At 50.6% G+C, this 18,467-nt stretch overlaps 1 protein-coding gene across 2 annotated transcripts in view; it reads left to right on the plus strand.

Annotated features, from left to right (window-relative positions):
• The window catches only part of lrrc74b (leucine rich repeat containing 74B), a 101,618-nt gene that overhangs the window by 37,255 nt on the left and 45,896 nt on the right, over positions 1-18,467 (plus strand). For both annotated transcript variants that reach the window (XM_038812558.1, XM_038812644.1), the window contains exons 6-8: positions 7,304-7,413; positions 15,109-15,224; positions 16,680-16,758. In XM_038812558.1, coding sequence (XP_038668486.1) covers positions 7,304-7,413; positions 15,109-15,224; positions 16,680-16,758 — 305 coding nt within the window. The remainder of the gene's footprint in view (positions 1-7,303; positions 7,414-15,108; positions 15,225-16,679; positions 16,759-18,467) is intronic.

Here is an 18,467-nt window from a genome sequence, read left to right on the forward strand (position 1 = left end):
GACTTTCTCCGCGTTTCATGAATCGAACTCGGAGTGGAAAGGGGGAAAAAAACGGCAGCAGCTCCCCAGAAAAAACGGGGGAAGGAATCCAAGATGGCGGCCGGCGGAGCACCAGAGGAGTGGAGGCTGTGGGCCCAGGAGCAGCAAGCTGCTCTCCTGCGCTGTTTTGCAGATTTCAAGGCTGAAGTACTGAGCTCTCTGCAGGAAACGAACAAAAGGCTCTCGGAGATTCAGACGACACAGGGTGCTGCCATCAAGGCGTTGCAGACACAGGCCACTGAACGAGAGGAGGAGGCCATGGCCCTTGTGAGTAAGGTGGAGGGGCACGAGGCACTCCACAAGAAGTGGCAGGACCGCTTCGAGGAGCTTGATCACCGCATGAGGCGGAAAAATCTGAGGATCTTGGGCCTTGCGGAGGGGCTGGAGGGGTCGGATCTGACAACCTACGTGGCTACGATGCTGACCTCGCTAGTGGGGGCTGGATCTTTCCATCTGCCCCTGGAACTGGAGGGGGCCCACAGGGTACTGGCCAGGAGGCCAAGGAGAATGAACCCCCATGTGCGGTGCTGGTGAGGTTCCACCGGTTCAGTGATCGGGAGTGTGTGCTGCGCTGGGCCAAGAAGGTGAAGAGCAGCAACTGGGAGAATGGGGTAGTACGGATCTACCAGGATTGGAGTGCGGAGGTGGCGAAGCGGCGGTCCGGGTTTAATCGGACGAAAGAGGTGCTCTACAAGAAGAAGATAAAGTTCGGAATGTTGCAGCCTGCGTGCTTGTGGGTAACTTATTTGGACCGGCATTATTATTTTGATTCCCCGGAGGAAGCGTGGGCCTTCGTGCGGACGGAGAAACTGGACCTGGACTAGGGGTTGGGGGTTGCGGGGTCGGTTGTAATACTTAATTACTGGTTTCTGCTGTTGCTGTGTTCTCTTTTTCTGTATTTTTGTAATTTTGATATGGTTATTTATTGGGGTATTGTTCTGTTTCTTGTTGTGGGGCATTGTTTGAGTTTTGTATCTTGCGGGGAGGGTTGGGGGGGTTTGTTGTATTCTATATCAGGGGTATGGAGTGGGGCTGATATTTGGGAGCTGCGTCAGAAGGGTGTGGTGGGGCAGTGCGAAAGCGCGGGCTTTCCTCTGGTTTCCCGCGTGCGGGGCTGGGGTGGGAGACGATGACGGAGGGGGGGCGGGGCCTTAACTGGTTCTTCCCCGCGCTGGAGCGGTGCCTGGAGGAGGGATAGGATGGGGGATGATCCCACTTTGGGAGGGGTCGGGTTTTTGGCGGGAGTTTCCGGGGTCAGCAGAAGTTAGCTGACCCACGGAAGTACAATGGAGGACGGTTCGCGGCTAGGAGGGTTCCTAGCCTGGGGGGGTAGGGAGGGGGGGAAAGGGGAATACCGGGTTGCTGCTGGCAGGGTGAGGAAGGAGCTGGAGGTGAGGTGTTGTCGCTATGGGGACTGGGTCGGGCGGGGGGGGGGTGCTGGCCTGGGACGGACAGTCGACGGGCTATGGCTAGTCGACGGGGGAGGGGGGGCCGGACGCCCTCTGATCCGATTGGTCACCTGGAATGCGAGAGGATTGAATGGGCAGGTGAAGCGGTCGAGGGTACTTGCTCATCTGAGGGGGCTAAAGGCAGATGTGGCAATGCTTCAGGAGACCCACCTGAAGGTGGCGGACCAGGTCCGTCTGAGGAAGGGGTGGGTGGGGCAGGTTTTCCACTCTGGGTTGGATGTGAAGAACCGGGGAGTGGCGATTCTGGTGGGGAAAAATGTGTCGTTTGAGGCATCTGAGGTGGTGGCGGATAACGGGGGTAGGTATGTTATGGTTAGGGGCAGGCTACAGGGAGAGAAGGTGGTACTTGCTAGTGTGTATGCCCCAAATTGGGACGATGCGGGCTTTATGAGGCGTATGCTGGGACGGGTCCCGGATCTAGAGGCGGGAGGTCTGATTATGGGGGGGGACTTCAATACGGTGTTGGATCCTTCACTGGATCGGTCCAGCTCTAGGACGGGTAGGAGGCCGGCGGCAGCCAAGGTTCTGAGAGGGTTTATGGACCAGATGGGAGGGGTGGATCCATGGAGGTTTGTGAGGCCGAGGGCACGGGAGTACTCTTCTCCCACGTACATAGGGTCTATTCTCGGATAGACTTCTTCGTGGTGAGTAGGGGACTGATTCCGAGAGTGGAGGAGGCCGAATATTCGGCCATTGCAATCTCCGACCACGCTCCGCATTGGATAGAGTTGGAGATGGGGGAGGTGCGGGACCAGCGCCCGTTGTGGCGGTTGGATGTGGGGTTGTTGGCGGAGGAGGAGGTGTGTAGGAGGGTCAGGGCAAGTATTGAGGGGTACCTCGAGGTGAATGATACGGGGGAGGCCCAGGTGGAGATGGTCTGGGAAGCCCTGAAGGCAGTGATTCTTGGGGAGCTGATATCCGGGCACACAGGGAGAGGAGCGAGAGGAGTGAGAGGGATAGACTGGTGGGAAAGATGCTGGAGGTAGACAGGAGGTACGCAGAGGCACCAGAGGAGGGACTGTTGGGGAAGAGGCGCAGCCTACAGGCTAAATTTGATTTGATGACCACTAGAAAGGCGGAGGCACAGTGGAGGAAGGCACAAGGGGCAGTGTACGAACATGCGAGTGAAAAGGCGAATAGGATGCTGGCTCATCAGCTCCGCAAGCGGGATGCGGCTAAGGAAATTGCTGGAGTGAGACGAGAGTGAGAATGTGGTGCGGAAGGGGGTAGAGGTGAATGAGGTCTTCGAGGACTTTTACGGGGAACTGTACCGGTCGGAGCCAACGGTGGAGAGGAGGGGAATGGAGAGTTTCATCAACGGGCTTTCTTTCCCGAAGGTGCAGGAGGAGCAGGTGGAGGGGTTGGGGCGCCGATTGAGCTGGAGGAGCTAGTTAAGGGGACCGGGCAGATGCAGTCAGGGAAGTCGTCAGGGCCGGATGGGTTCCTGGTGGAATTTTATAAAATGTTTGTGGACCTAGTGGGTGCCTTGCTGGTGCGGACACTTAATGAAGCGTGCGAAGGGGGTCTTTGCCCCCGACGATGTCGCGGGCGCTGATTTCGTTAATCTTAAAGAGGGACAAGGACCCCCAGCAGTGTGGTTCATACAGGCCCATATCTCTCCTCAATGTGGATGCCAAGGTGCTGGCAAAAATCCTGGCCACCAGGATAGAGGACTGTGTGCCAGGGGTTGTACACGAGGACCAGACAGGGTTTGTGAGGGGAAGGCAGCTGAACACGAATGTGCGGAGATTGTTGAATGTCATCATGATGCCGGCGATTGAGGGGGAGGCTGAGATAGTGGTGGCGCTGGATGCGGAGAAGGCCTTCGATAGAGTAGAGTGGGGGTACTTATGGGAGGTGTTGGGGAAGTTTGGATTTGAGAAGGGTTTATTAGATGGGTGAGGCTGCTATATGAGGCCCCGATGGCGTGTGTGGCCACGAATAGGAGGAGGTCGGAGTACTTCCAGCTTTACCGAGGGACCAGGTAGGGTTGCCCCCCTGTCCCCCTTGTTTGCATTGGCAATCGAGCCGTTGGCAATGGCGTTGAGGGATTCAGGGAGGTGGAGAGGTTTGATGCGAGATGGGGAGGAACATAGGGTGTCGTTGTATGCCGATGACCTATTACTGTATGTGGCAGACCCGGTGGGAGAGATGCCGGGGGTGATGGAGCTGCTAGCTGAGTTTGGGACCTTTTCAGGCTATAAACTAAATTTAGGCAAGAGTGAGGTGTTTGTGGTGCACCCTGGAGACCAGAAGGAAGGAATTGGTAGGCTCCCGCTTAGGCGGGCAGGGGAGAGCTTTAGGTATCTGGGGGTGCAGGTGGCCAGGGACTGGGGGACTCTTCACAAGCATAATTTCACCAGGCTTGTGGATCAGATGGAGGAGGAGTTCAAGAGGTGGGACATGTTGCCATTGTCGTTGGCGGGGAGGGTGCAGTCCGTCAAAATGACGGTGCTTCCGAGGTTCTTGTTCCTCTTTCAGTGCCTGCCCAGAGGGGAGATGCCCTGGTAGAGGAGTCGGAGGGAGAAGCCAATGGCAGCGGTGCTAAAGCTAACGAAGAGGAGGAGGATGGCGTGCAGCGGGGCGTGGGGCACAGGACACAGACACGACCCGGGTGCTGGTAATGTCTAGGAGGCTGCATGATGGCACCGTCGAGGACAGCGGGCACGCGATACGTTGGTGTCCGCAAGATTCACGCATCGCATGGGAGGGGATCGCTGAACACTACCACTTGCATCGTCAGTCGTGCACACGGACAGCACACAACCCATACCACCTACCCCACACCCCCGCTCCGTGTGCACTGCTCCAATTCAACATCACCTTACCACTGCGGCACTACGGTATAGCCCTACATTGATGACTGTATCAGCGGGTGTGATCAGTGACATGTTGAATGATGACAGCCCGCTCTGCAATGAGCTGTGAGCTCAGAATCGTTAGACAAAGTCTGACTCGTGGCAATAGCTGAACCATCCATCTTCGTGGACGCTGCGTTCGTCAGGGACCATCCACCACGTGCTTGTGTGGGCTCGCTGGCGTCGGAGTGCCGAGGACTACGGTGTCCGACTGTCGGGGGGGGGGGGGGGGGGGGACGGGCTGCACACCCGGCACCGACGCTTAACCGCTCGTCAACCGCAGTGACAGTCACCATCAGGAGCCCCGTGGCACCGGACATAGCACAGAGTCTTACAAGTTAGCTGCAACAATGAGTTTAATAGTGAATGTTATATACAGATGCCCTAGCACCTACAACTAAACTGTGCCCTGCACCCGTGCCAACTTACTATGTGTCCAACGTCCTTGCCTTACGGGCCCTACCACTACGTTTAGGTGAATCCCCAGATGGTACAGCGGGAGTGGAGGCGGACTGCTGAGAATCATGCCCCGCGTCATGGCTCCCCGTCGGCACTCGTTTCCTGGGACGACCTGGCCTTGATGGGCCAGACTGCTCAGCAGGCGTGTTGGATGACGTGGTGCCACCCTGCTCTGCCCGCTGCCCACCGGATGCGCCAGGGACGGGACGGGGGAAGGCCGAGCGTTCAGGGACGCCCCGTGATGGAGTTAATGGGATGGGCCCCAGAACCACCTCCTCCCTCCGGGAGCCCGGTGACCCCCGGGCCTCACTGTGGGATGGAGGTGCGATCGGGGATGTGCCCTGTCGCCCCACCGACACCTGGTGCTGCCAGTCCTGGAGGCCTGCAACGGTATCGACCAGGGTCCGAATGTTCGCAGAGACGGAGTCCAGGAGTGAGACATTCCCGCCAGGGACTGTGCGACCTCAACCTGTGGTGCGCGACGCGATCCAGCACGTGCGCAGGCGGTCGATGCTCTCCGCGACTGACTACTGGGACTGTGCCATGGCCTGCTGGGACTGGGCCATGACCCGTTGAGACTCGGCCAGGGCCCGTAGCGCGCCAGCAATGTCGTTTTGGCTCTGGCGCATTGCTGCCTGTGAGAGGGTAGCCCTCTCCTGGGCCATGGATAACGTGTGCACGTGAAGCCCAACGCCTTGCAGAACCTGACCCATGGTCGAAACCGTTTTACCCATTGCCTCGACCGCGGACGCTACCCGTGCGGTGTCGGCCTCGGTGACTGCGATGAGCGGCACCACTCCTTTCTCCTGGACGCAGATGGACTCCTCCAACTGCGTCTGCAGCTGCTGGAAGATGGCCCTCATCCCGTCATTGTGTCCCTAGGTTTCCAAATGCATCGGGTGTCCGGGTGGGTCGAGTAAATCTAGGAACCCGGGAACCATCTGGGCAGCAGCTGGATGCTGGGCCTGGGCTGCCCTCCGACCGTCCAGCCCCTCGGCTGCTGCGAACTCCACCTGCTGTACCGGCTCGGCTGTGTGGTGCACACCAGACCGTGAACCAGGAGCCTCATCACTTAATTGCCCAACCGAGGTGAGTGTCTCTGGGATGGTGGATGGTGTGGGAGACAGCAGTGCCGCAAGCTCTCGGTCCTCGTCTGTCAGTACGTCCGTTCTGTCCTGGTTCCAATCATGGCCTGGCGCAGGGCGCTCGCGGCCCATGTACAGTTCAGCAGCGCGTGAGTCCGTTGACTGCGTCGCCATCCTCTGTGCGTCTAGGTCCACAGACCCCGTCCTGTCCTGTCTCGTGGCCCGACCTTCGGACAACGCACAGCCATGATAGTCGTCACTGTCCGTCCTCTGTACGTCCCACTCTAGAGTCCCGGATTTAGAGGATGGCCCTCCTGTTACAACGTTGTTCACCCCCCCCTCCACTCACTCTCGCTCCCCCTCGTGCCCGGTTTGGGGGGGGGGGGGGGGGTGATGAGGGACATGGATTTGGGGGGGGGGGGGGGGGGGGGGGGGGGGCACTTACCCTGGCAGCCCTGGTGAGGTCGTGGAGCTTCTTTCGACACTGCTCCCTGGACCGAGGAGTCTGCCCCACAGCACAGACTGCTGTGCCCACATCACGCCAGGCCCGTCGCACAGCACTAGAACGGTGGCGATGCCCTCATCTTGGGCAGAGGATGCCCCTGCACTGCTCCACCTCATCGAGGAGGGTCTCCAGGCCCGTATCACGGAACCTCAGGGCGGCCCTCTGTGGCTCTGTCATGTTCCTCCCTCTTCTGCTGTGGGTCTTTCCGTGTACGGATCGCACCTTTTACGGCGCGGCGTCATTCGAGCGTTGCGCGCTAACGACGCACATTGTATGTACGACACGACCCCATGTTCCGCGCAGCCCCGATGCTAGCCCATTCCCGGGGCCAGAATCGGTCTCGATCGGGGCTGTTTCACGCCGTCGTGAAACTCGACGGAGTTCACGACGGCGAGGTCGCTCCAGCGCAGCATCGGAGAATCGGGCCCAGAATATCCTTCTTTACCCTGTCAAAATTGTGCAGAATTTTGAACACCTCTTAATCTTCTCTGCTCCAAGGAGAACAAGCCCAATTTCTCCAATCTTTCCTTGTATCTAAAATTCCTCATTCCTGCCATCATTCCAGTAAATCTCCACTGCACTCTCTCTTGGGCTTGAAAACCCTTCCTTAAATAAGGTGCCCAGAATGGAACACAATACCCCAAATTGTGTGGAAGAGGCTGAATGAACCAAAGGATTTTTACTGCTCATCTTTTTTTGGTGTCTTTGTGAAGGTTGACCACACAAATATCCCAGGGGTAAATGTCTGACTTTGTGTTTGTATAATTTTCTCATCTTCTCCAATTTCTCACTGCCTTACATACTCTGGTACTTGGCAAATTTCACACGGTTTATTAAGTTTTACAAAGATGTTCAGACTTTAGTTAACTTACTTGTTGCTTTGTAAAGGTGAAGACCTTGGAAATGCTATAGCAGAAAACACTGGGATAATAGAATTGGACCTAAGCTGGAATTATCTCCGTGGCAAAGCATGTATCGCAATAGCAGAAGGCCTCAGGGTGAGTACTACAAGGCTATGTGGATTCCTCTGACTATTTGAAGGAAATAATTATAGTTATACACCATGATAATGTCTGTACAGCGAGATAATTTGTGGCTTCAAATGAAACTTGGGACAGGGTGATGGGTGGTGGCACGTTATTGAACATGGCCTCCATATCTAATTAGAAAAGACTTGCATCATTCAGCGCAGGTTTGTTCACTTGGCTAGGTGCAGTTCAGAATATCACCAACAGTGCAGCTTAATTCCTGTTCGAGCTGAGGTAACCTTGGGATCTGCTTCCTCGTTCTGCTCCTGAGAGTGGGAACAATGGTAAAACTGACAGAAACTGCCAAGAAACTAGTACAGGATGAAACATCAGCAGACAAGGAGCCAAGGACTTGACTTATCTTTGGAAGAACAGATATGAATGAAATAATAGTAATCAGTGTGTAAAGCCATACTGTCACCCCTTTGCATGCAATGTACATTTATTGCTTCATCTTCATAAAATCCCTACAATGCCGAAGGGAGCCACTCGGCCCATCGAGTCTGCACCGACCCTCCGAAAGAGCACCCCCTAGGCCCACTCCCCCATCCAATCCCTACCGTGGGACCAGGCAGGGGTGACCCCTGTCCCCCTTGCTCTTTGCATTGGCGATTGAACCTTTGGCTATGGCATTGAGGGAGTCAGGGAGATGGAGGGGTCTGGTGCGGGGTGGGGAGGAACATCGGGTATCGCTGTATGCGGACGACCTGCTGTTGTATGTGGCGGACCCAGAAGGGGGAATGCCGGGGGTGATGGAGCTGTTAGCGGAGTTTGGGGGCTTCTCGGGCTATAAGTTAAATTTAGGCAAGAGCGAGGTATTTGTAGTACACCCGGGTGATCAGGAGGAGGGAATTGGGAGGCTCCCGTTTGAGAGGGCAGTGAAGAGTTTCAGATACCTGGGGGTGCAGGTGGCCAGGAGTTGGGGGACTCTCCATAAGCTTAATTTTACCAGGCTGGTGGAGCAGATGGAGGAGGAATTTAAAAGGTGGGACATGGTGCCGCTATCGTTGGCGGGTAGAGTGCAGTCCGTCAAAATGATGGTTCTCCCGAGGTTCTTGTTCCTCTTTCAGTGTTTGCCCATCTTTATCCCTAGGGCCTTTTTTAGAAGGGTGACTAGCAGCATCATGAGCTTTGTTTGGGCGCATGGGACCCCGAGGGTGAAGAGGGTCTTCTTGGAGCGGGGTAGAGATGGGGGGGGGGGCTGGCGTTACCCAATCTCTCGGGGTATTATTGGGCAGCCAATGTGTTGATGGTGCGCAAGTGGGTGATGGAGGGGGAGGGGGCAGCATGGAAATGGATGGAGAGGGCGTCCTGTGGAGATACGAGCCTGGGGGCCCTGGTAACGGCGCCGTAGCCGCTCCCTCCTACAAGGTATACCACGAGTCCGGTGGTGGCGGCTACCCTCAAGATTTGGGGGCAGTGGAGGCGACATAGGGGAGAAGTGGGGGGCTCGATGGAGGCTCCGTTAAGGGGGAACCATCGGTTCGTCCCGGGGAACATTGATGGGGGATTCCAGGGTTGGCACAGAGCGGGCATCAGACAGCTGAGGGACCTGTTTATTGATGGGAGGTTTGCGAGCCTGGGGGAGTTGGAGGAGAAATTTGGGCTCCCCCGGGGAACATGTTCAGGTATCTGCAGGTAAAGGCTTTTGCTAGGCGGCAGGTGGAGGGATTCCCTTTGCTTCCCGTGAGGGGGGTGAACGACAGGGTGCTTTCGGGGGTCTGGGTCGGAGAGGGGAAGATATCTGATATCTACAAGGTAATGCAGGAGGTGGAGGAGGCGTCAGTAGAGGAGCTGAAAGCTAAGTGGAAGGGGGAACTGGGGGAACAGATCGAAGACGGGACATGGGCTGATGCCCTGGAGAGGGTTAATTCTTCCTCCTCATGTGCGCGGCTTAGCCTCATCCAATTTAAGGTGCTGCACCGGGCCCACATGTCCGGGTCTAGGATGAGTAGGTTCTTTGGGGGCGAAGACAGGTGTGTCAGGTGTTCGGGGAGTCCGGCGAACCATGCCCATATGTTCTGGGCCTGCCCGACACTGGAGGAGTTCTGGAAGGGGGTGGCGAGGACGGTGTCGAGGGTGGTAGGATCCAGGGTCAAGCCAGGATGGGGACTTGCGATTTTTGGGGTTGGGGTGGAGCCGGGAGTGCAGGAGGCGAAAGAGGCCGGAGTGCTGGCCTTTGCGTCCCTAGTAGCCCGGCGGAGGATCTTGCTACAATGGAAGGATGCGAGGCCCCCAAGCGTGGAGACCTGGATCAATGACATGGCGGGTTTTATCAAGCTAGAGAGGGTCAAATTCGCCCTGAGAGGATCGGTACAAGGGTTCTTTAGGCGGTGGCAACCTTTCCTCGACTTTCTGGCTCAACGATAGGGTACTGGGACAGCAGCAGCAGCAACCCGGGGGGGGGGGGGGGGGGGAGGGGGGGGAAAAGGGGGGTGGGGGGGACGATGGCTATGTTTGTTTATTTAATTTTAATTTATTTTTAAGTTCTCTTGTTGTTCATTGGGGTTGGGGGTGGGGGGGATGGGATGCATGCGTTGATACGGTCTTGGGGGTGTTACAGTTATGGGATTATTTTGTTGCATTTCATTGTTGTTATATTTTCTGTAAAAAATTCCAATAAAAATTATTTTCAAAAAAAAAAGATTAACTTTGTGGGAGCGAGAGAGACTCATGATTGGTATGTTGCCTCCCAGGTGCAAGGGTACATGATGTCTCGGATCGTGTTTTTCGGGTCCTTAAGGGGGAAGGGGAGCAGCCCCAAGTCGTAGTCCACATTGGCACTAACGACATAGGTAGGAAAAGGGACAAGGATGTCAGGCAGGCCTTTAGGGAGCTAGGATGGAAGCTCAGAGCGAGAACAAACAGAGTTGTTATCTCTGGGTTGTTGCCCGTGCCACGTGATAGTGAGACGAGGAATAGGGAGAGAGAGCAATTAAACACGTGGCTACAGGGATGGTGCAGGCGGGAGGGATTCAGATTTCTGGATAACTGGGCCTCTTTCTGGGGAAGGTGGGACCTCTATAGACAGGATGGTCTACATCTGAACCTGAGGGGCACCAATATCCTGGGGGGGAGATTTGCTAGTGCTCTTTGGGGGGAGGTTTAAACTAAATCAGCAGGGGCATGGGAACCTGGATTGTAGTTTTGGGGTACGGGAGATTGAGAGTATAGAGGTCAGGAGCACAGATTTGACTTCGCAGGAGGGTGCCAGTGTTCAGGTGGCTTGAAGTGTGTCTACTTCAATGCCAGGAGTATACAAAATAAGGTAGGGGAACTGGCAGCATGGGTTGGTATCTGGGACTTCGATGTTGTGGCCATTTCAGAGACATGGATAGAGCAGGGACAGGAATGGTTGTTGCAGGTTTCGGGGTTTAGGTGTTTTAGTAAGGTCAGAGAAGGGGGCAAAAGAGGGGGAGGTGTGGCGCTGCTAGTCAAGGACAGTATTACGGTGGTAGAAAGGATGCAAGATGGGGACTCTTCTTCCGAGGTAGTATGGGCTGAGGTTAGAAACAGGAAAGGAGAGGTCAGCCTGCTGGGAGTTTTCTATAGGCCACCTAATAGTTCTAGGGATGTAGAGGAAAGGATGGCGAAGATGATTCTGGAAAAGAGCGAAAGTAACAGGGTAGTTGTTATGGGAGACTTTAACTTTCCAAATATTGACTGGAAAAGATATAGTTCGAGTACATTAGATGGGTCGTTCTTTGTACAATGTGTGCAGGAGGGTTTCCTGGCACAATATGTTGACAGGCCAACAAGAGGTGAGGCCACATTGGATTTGGTTTTGGGTAATGAACCAGGCCAGGTGTTAGATCTGGAGGTAGATGAGCACTTTGGAGACAGTGACCACAATTCGGTGACCTTTACATTAGTGATGGAAAGGGATAAGTATACCCCGCAGGGCAAGAGTTATAGCTGGGGGAAGGGCAATTATGATGCCATTAGACATGACTTAGGATGTGTAGGTTGGAGAAGTAGGCTGCAAGGGTTGGGCACACTGGATATGTGGAGCTTGTTCAAGGAACAGCTATTGCGTGTTCTTGATCAGTACGTACCAGTCAGGCAGGGAGGAAGGGGTCGAGCGAGGGAACCGTGGTTTACCAAAGAAGTGGAATCTCTTGTTAAGAGGAAGAAGGAGGCCTATGTGAAGATGAGGCGTAAAGTTTCAGTGGGGCACTTGATAGTTACAGGGAAGCGAGGAAGGATCTAAAGAGAGAGCTAAGACGGGCAAGGAGGGACATGAGAAGTCTTTGGCAGGTAGGATCAAGGAAAACCCAAAAGCTTTCTATATTTATGTCAGGAATAAAAGAATGACTAGGGTAAGATTAGGGCCAGTCAAAGACAGTGGTGGGAAGTTGTGTGTGGAGGCTGAGGAGATAAGCGAGATACTAAATGAATACTTTTCGTCAGTATTCACTCAGGAAAAAGATAATGTTGTGGAGGACAATGCTGAGACCCAGGCTATTAGAATAGATGGCATTGAGGTGCGTAGGGAAGAAGTGTTGGCTATTCTGGACAAGGTGAAAATAGATAAGTCCCCGGGGCCTGATGGGATTTATCCTAGGATTCTCTGGGAAGCCAGGGAAGAGATTGCTGAGCCTTTGGCTTTGATTTTTATGTCATCATTGGCTACAGGAATAGTGCCAGAGGACTGGAGGATAGCAAATGTGGTCCCTTTGTTCAAGAAGGGGAGTAGAGATAACCCCGGTAACTATAGGCCGGTGAGCCTCACGTCTGTTGTGGGTAAAGTCTTGGAGAGGATTATAAAAGATACGATTTATAATCATCTAGATAGGAATAATATGATTAGGGACAGTCAGCATGGTTTTGTGAAGGGTAGGTCATGCCTCACAAACCTTACCGAGTTCTTTGAGATGGTGACTCAACAGGTAGACGAGGGTAGAGCAGTTGACGTGGTATATATGGATTTCAGTAAAGCGTTTGATAAGGTTCCCCACGGTCGGCTATTGCAGAAAATACGGAGGCTGGGGATTGAGGGTGATTTAGAGATGTGGATCAGAAATTGGCTAGTTGAAAGAAGACAGAGAGTGGTGGTTGATGGGAAATGCTCAGAATGGAGTTCAGTTACGAGTGGCGTACCACAAGGATCTGTACTGGGACCGTTGCTGTTTGTCATTTTTATAAATGACCTAGAGGAGGGCGCAGAAGGATGGGTGAGTAAATTTGCAGACGACACTAAAGTCGGTGGAATTGTAGACAGTGTGGAAGGATGTTGCAGGTTACAGAGGGACATAGATAAGCTGCAGAGCTGGGCTGAGAGGTGGCAAATGGAGTTTAATGTGGAGAAGTGTGAGGTGATTCACTTTGGAAAGAATAACAGGAATGCGGAATATTTGGCTAATGGTAAAATTCTTGGTAGTGTGGATGAGCAGAGGGATCTCGGTGTCCATGTACATAGATCCCTGAAAGTTGCCACCCAGGTTGATAGGGTTGTGAAGAAGGCCTATGGTGTGTTGGCCTTTATTGGTAGAGGGATTGAGTTCCGGAGCCATGAGGTCATGTTGCAGTTGTACAAAACTCTAGTACGGCCGCATTTGGAGTATTGCGTACAGTTCTGGTCGCCTCATTATAGGAAGGACGTGGAAGCTTTGGAACGGGTGCAGAGGAGATTTACCAGGATGTTGCCTGGTATGGAGGGAAAATCTTATGAGGAAAGGCTGATGGACTTGAGGTTGTTTTCGTTAGAGAGAAGAAGGTTAAGAGGTGACTTAATAGAGGCATACAAAATGATCAGAGGGTTAGATAGGGTGGACAGTGAGAGCCTTCTCCCGCGGATGGAGGTGACTAGCACGAGGGGACATAGCCTTAAATTGAGGGGTAATAGATATAGGACAGAGGTCAGAGGTAGGTTTTTTACGCAAAGAGTGGTGAGGCCGTGGAATGCCCTACCTGCAACAGTAGTGCACTCGCCAACATTGAGGGCATTTAAAAGTTTATTGGATAAGCATATGGATGATAATGGCATAGTGTAGGTTAGATGGCCTTTAGTTTTTGACTTCCCATGTCGGTGCAACATCGTGGGCCGAAGGGCCTGTACTGCGCTGTATCGTTCTATGTTCTATGTTCTAACTGTTGCGTTTTCTTCGCTGTTAATTCCATAGAGATTGTGGACTTCCAAAGCCTTCTTTAAATCTAAGTTACTCTCTGTTAATAGCCTTTTCTGGATAACTTTGCTTCTTAACCCACACACAAGTCTGTCTCTGATGGTGTTGTTCAAGACATCTAGGAACAAACATGACTACACATGAAGTATACTGCTGGATATTCTGTTCCACCTGCTAAACTGGACAAGTTCACATTTTCCCACTTCATACATCTGCAAAAACACGGCCTACTCACTTTACCTATCTGCATCACTTTGTGTACTATTAATCCTCTTAACAACTTCCTTTCCTACCTATCTTGGTGTCATTGATACATTTATCGACTGTACCTTTGGTCCCTTCATCCAAATCATTGATATAGATTGTAAATAGTTGTGTACATCTTCAGGTTCCCCTTTATCCACTTTGGTTGTTATGTCCTCAAAGATCTCTTTTAAAAAAATAACACTATTTCCCTTTCATTAAGCCATGTTAATTCTGCCGGATCCACTGTCATTTTCTAACTTCATTAACAATGGATTCTGTCAATTTCCTTATGATAACTGGTGGAAAGCTTCCTGCTTTCTGTCTCCTCCTTTCTTGAATAAAGATGTTACATTTGGGTTTTTAAAAATCCATTTCAACCCTTCCAGATTTAAAAATTATAATCAATGCCTCCGCCATCTCTGCAACCGGTTATTTTAAGACACTAGGATCCAGGCCATCAGGTCCTGGGGATTTGTTAACCTTTAGGTCTAATCATTTTTCCCAGTACATTTTCCCTGATGATGGCGTTTGTTTTAGGTTCCTCCTTCCCTTTGATCTCTTGATTTTAAAGAATCTTTGGGAGATTTTCTACGTTTTCTACAGTAAAGACACACAAAATATCTGTTCAATGCTTCCGGCATTTCCTTGTTTTCCATTATTGATTCCCACACTCACTCTCTATAGTTCAAACACTCATTTTACTTATAATTTTCCCTTTTAAATGTTTGTAGAAATTCTATCTGTTTTTAATACTTCTACCTAGTTTTCTTTGATATTCTTATTTCTCCTTTTTTTAGTCATTCTTTGCTGGTTCTTAAAATCTGTCCATTCTTTTAACCTGCCACTTATCTTTGCAGACTTCTACAGCGGTTTTTGATTTGATGCTATCCTTGATTTCTTTATTTAGCTACAATGATACACCGTCTTTCAATCTCATTAGGATAAATATTTGCTGAAATCTGATGTCTGGACTAGGAAATTGAATTGACCAACATTTGCAAATCTTGCCATTGGAAAAGCAATTGAGGGGCAGCACAGTCGCCCAGTGGGTTAGCCCTGCTGCCTCACGGCGCCAAGGTCCCACGTTCGATCCCACTCTGGGTCACTGTCCGTGTGGAGTTTGCACATTCTCCCCATGTTTGCCTGAGTTTCGCCCCCACAACCCAAAGATGTGCAGGGTAGGTGAATTGGCCATGCCAAATTGCTCCTTAATTGGAAAAAATGAATTGGGTACTGTAAATTTATTTTTAAAAGAAGAAAAGCAATTGAGTGTAATCTATTTTATTTTCTCCAGGAGAACATTTATTTGAAAATACTGGATTTGTCATATAATGGATTTGAGAATGATGGAGCAAAGGCTCTCGGTACCGCCCTTAAAGTTAATAATGTGCTTGAACAACTGAATGTCAGGTATACCAACATCTATATTCTTTTCTTACACATTGGGTGCCATCTTTTCTATTTGTCTCAGCAGTTCTTGGCATGATATCATGATGTTGATTGGAATAGTTATTCAAATAAAAATGTATTCTTTGCATAGATTGATATTTTATCCTACTTTTTAAAAAAAATAGAGAATGGGGGTGGATTTGGTGACCAGCAGATAGTGTGGGAAGGAGGCACGGTCCATTATATAGGGCTGTTGTAAAACACACACACACACCACAGTATTGGGCAGCTTAGTTGGCATCTGAGCCTTGGGAAAAGGCAGCTCTTGGAGGGTGGCCTCTTCTCTGGACTGGATAGAATCCAGGCGTTAGAAAGGGAATGAATAGCATTGCAGAATGAGAGTAGAGTTGGGGGGAGGGGGGTAGATTTTACAATTTGCATGACATTAAAAGAGACTAGCAAGTTTACTGATTTTTTTTAAAAGAGGTATTTGTCCATTGTTCTGAAGACACTGGTTTATGCTGAACACCATGAGCCTTCTACTTCCTCATCCTTCATGCTATTCTTCATCTGGGAGCCCAAACTATGAGTGCAAGCGGGTCCTTCAGCCATTGGGATATCATAGCTGAGACTGATCTCACCCAACATCTATATCCAAACACCCTTAGGCAGAGTGACTGGATAACAATTGAAAGTGGATAGCCTGATGGATTTCCCATTCCACATCTCCTTAACACATTATAGAAACTTGGAACTTCTTTCGCTTCTATGATTCAATACCACAATAGGAGGTAGATTTATCCACTTGGCTCTCCTGTGAAATATTAAAATACTGAATTTTAAGATTTAATTTGCAGAAGAGTAGAGTAAACATGCAGCACTTCATTCAAATGAAATACCCTGGGTCCCATAACCAGTTGCAGCAGATATTGGAAAATGCTGCAAAGTATTTTGGCAATCTAGATTACATGTGAAATCGCGATAAACGGAAGGAAGTGTCAATTGTGTGGGCAAACGGGGTGAGCGGGTGGCCATTTTGTTCATTGCACAAACCCACGTGCAGGAAAGAGAAGATGGACTAGTTGACCTGTTTTTAATGGGGTTGGTGTTAGGAGACTATTGCCTCACACACTCCCTCCTATTCAAATCAGTGGCTTTCTAGCATCCACCAAAACAGACACATGCCATATATTATTCAAAGATACACACTTCTGATAGTACACAAATCCTGGAGTTTAAACTCAATTGTTACTCAGTACTACCAACTGAGATAAATTTATAAAATTAAAATAAAATTAGATTTTTTGTGATTTGAGAAGAAATCATAATCAATGTGCATAATTACAATCATTACAAGCTTAACTTCTAGTTTGGTCCAATAAACATACCATAATATTTTAGATATCCAATCCATGATAAATATGCAGATTTGAGATTTTAAAGATTCGTGAGTTATCTTTTGTTTTGTTCTTCCAGTAATAATCGTATTTCTCCAGAAGGAGCAGTGTTGTTATCCATTGGACTGAGAAGCAATAGCACACTAATTGTGCTTAATGTAAGTAAATGGCCAAACAGACATATGTTTATCAAATGGTTCATTTTAGTAGAGCTAATCCAACCATTGCATCAAATAATTGATTATAGTTTCAACAAATCTCTATGTAAAAGTTGGATAGCATACAGAAACAGGAGGGGTGTACAGAGCTCTCACGCTAGTTAGGACCCATTTTCTTCTTGACATTTCTTCACAGATGAAGATTTTTAGGAAGGTTGTATTTTTCTTCTCATTGGTTGTAGGCCGGCTGGTGGCTGATCAGGTCAATCCGTAACCAGCAGATTCTGCCAAAGCGGCGCAGGTGGAGGTGTCGTCGCTGCTGAGGGCAATTGGATCTCTCCTTCCCCTTTTCTCTAAAATGCTGGCTTTTCACTCGGTCTCAAAGCTGTCTGTAGCACTCCTGCTCATCCCTCCGGCAATTGTTGCACACACAGAGCGACTTCTTCAGAATTGCTTGAAAGATTTATGTGCGGTCATCTCTGCATACAACACGATCTTGGGCAGGTGACTGTCATCCATCTGAGCAATATGATCCGCACAATGCAATTGGCTTTTCAGGAGGATGGTCTCAATGCTGGTGATGTTTGCTGTTTCCAGGACTTCAAAGTTTGTGTTACTGTCTGCCAGCAGATTTTAAGTATGCTGTGGAGGCAGTACTGATTGAAGTGCTCTGGAAGGCGTACGTGACGGCAGTATAGGACCCATGACTTGGCGCCATATGGAAGAGTGATGAGAGCTTTTGAGTTTGGTCTGCTCTGAGACTGTGGTTGCTCCACACTTGTTTGTCGAGCCTGCCGAATGCCCCATCTGCATTTGAAAGCCTGTCCACTTCCTCGTCTATGTTGGCATCAAACGAGATGTCATTCCCCAAACTGGTAAATTGCTTAACCAAACTCAGCTCGGTTCCATCAATGACAATACTTGGTGGTGCATTGCTGAGCCTCCTGCGCTCTTTCCGCCCATCATCTGTAATTTAAATCACAAGCTCTTTATTGCACCTCTGCCTTCAGTTGGTTTGTTTCCTCTCACTTGGGTTTTGGTGGAGCTGCCAGTTCAAGGAGCACCTTGCCTTTGCAGTCAAGGAGATCATGGATCTCCTTTTTGTTCTTGTCAAACCAGTCTTAGTGTTTCCTGGTCGAGTAGCTCTTTCTTCTCAGGGCCTTTGAGTCCAGCTGAGATTTTCTGCCTCTGCTGGTTTGCGGCTCGGGTGATGGAGATGATAGAGCAGGTTAGTCGCTGACCAGTCCAGCAATCATTGGCTCCTGTCATGGCACAGGTGATGCGGGCATTTTTATGATCTATTAGGAAACTCAGCAATCCGCCGACAACTATGATATGCGCGGCTTCTTCAGTGCAATTCACACCATTTGCAGTCCAACTCCCCAGCGACCACTGAGACAAAAACAGAGAGCGCCCATCAAAGACAAAGATGCCGTCAACGCCCGCTGGAGAGAGCACTTTGAGGACCCCCTCAACCAAGATACAGCCTTCGACACAAGAACCCACAACACCATCCCGCAACACTCCACCCGTCACCATCTCAGCATAACTCCAGCTCGCTGTGAGTTAGAAAAAGCCAGCCGACAGCTGAAAAACAACAAGGCCTCTGGTGCAGGTGGAATCCCCGCAGAAGATTAAGATGGGGAAAATACAATTTGAAAGTAGGTCAGCAGGAAATATAAAAACTGACTAAAGGTTTCAGTAGGTAT

Source organism: Scyliorhinus canicula, chromosome 1, assembly GCF_902713615.1.
Source record: "Scyliorhinus canicula chromosome 1, sScyCan1.1, whole genome shotgun sequence".
Classification (NCBI taxonomy): domain Eukaryota; kingdom Metazoa; phylum Chordata; class Chondrichthyes; order Carcharhiniformes; family Scyliorhinidae; genus Scyliorhinus; species Scyliorhinus canicula.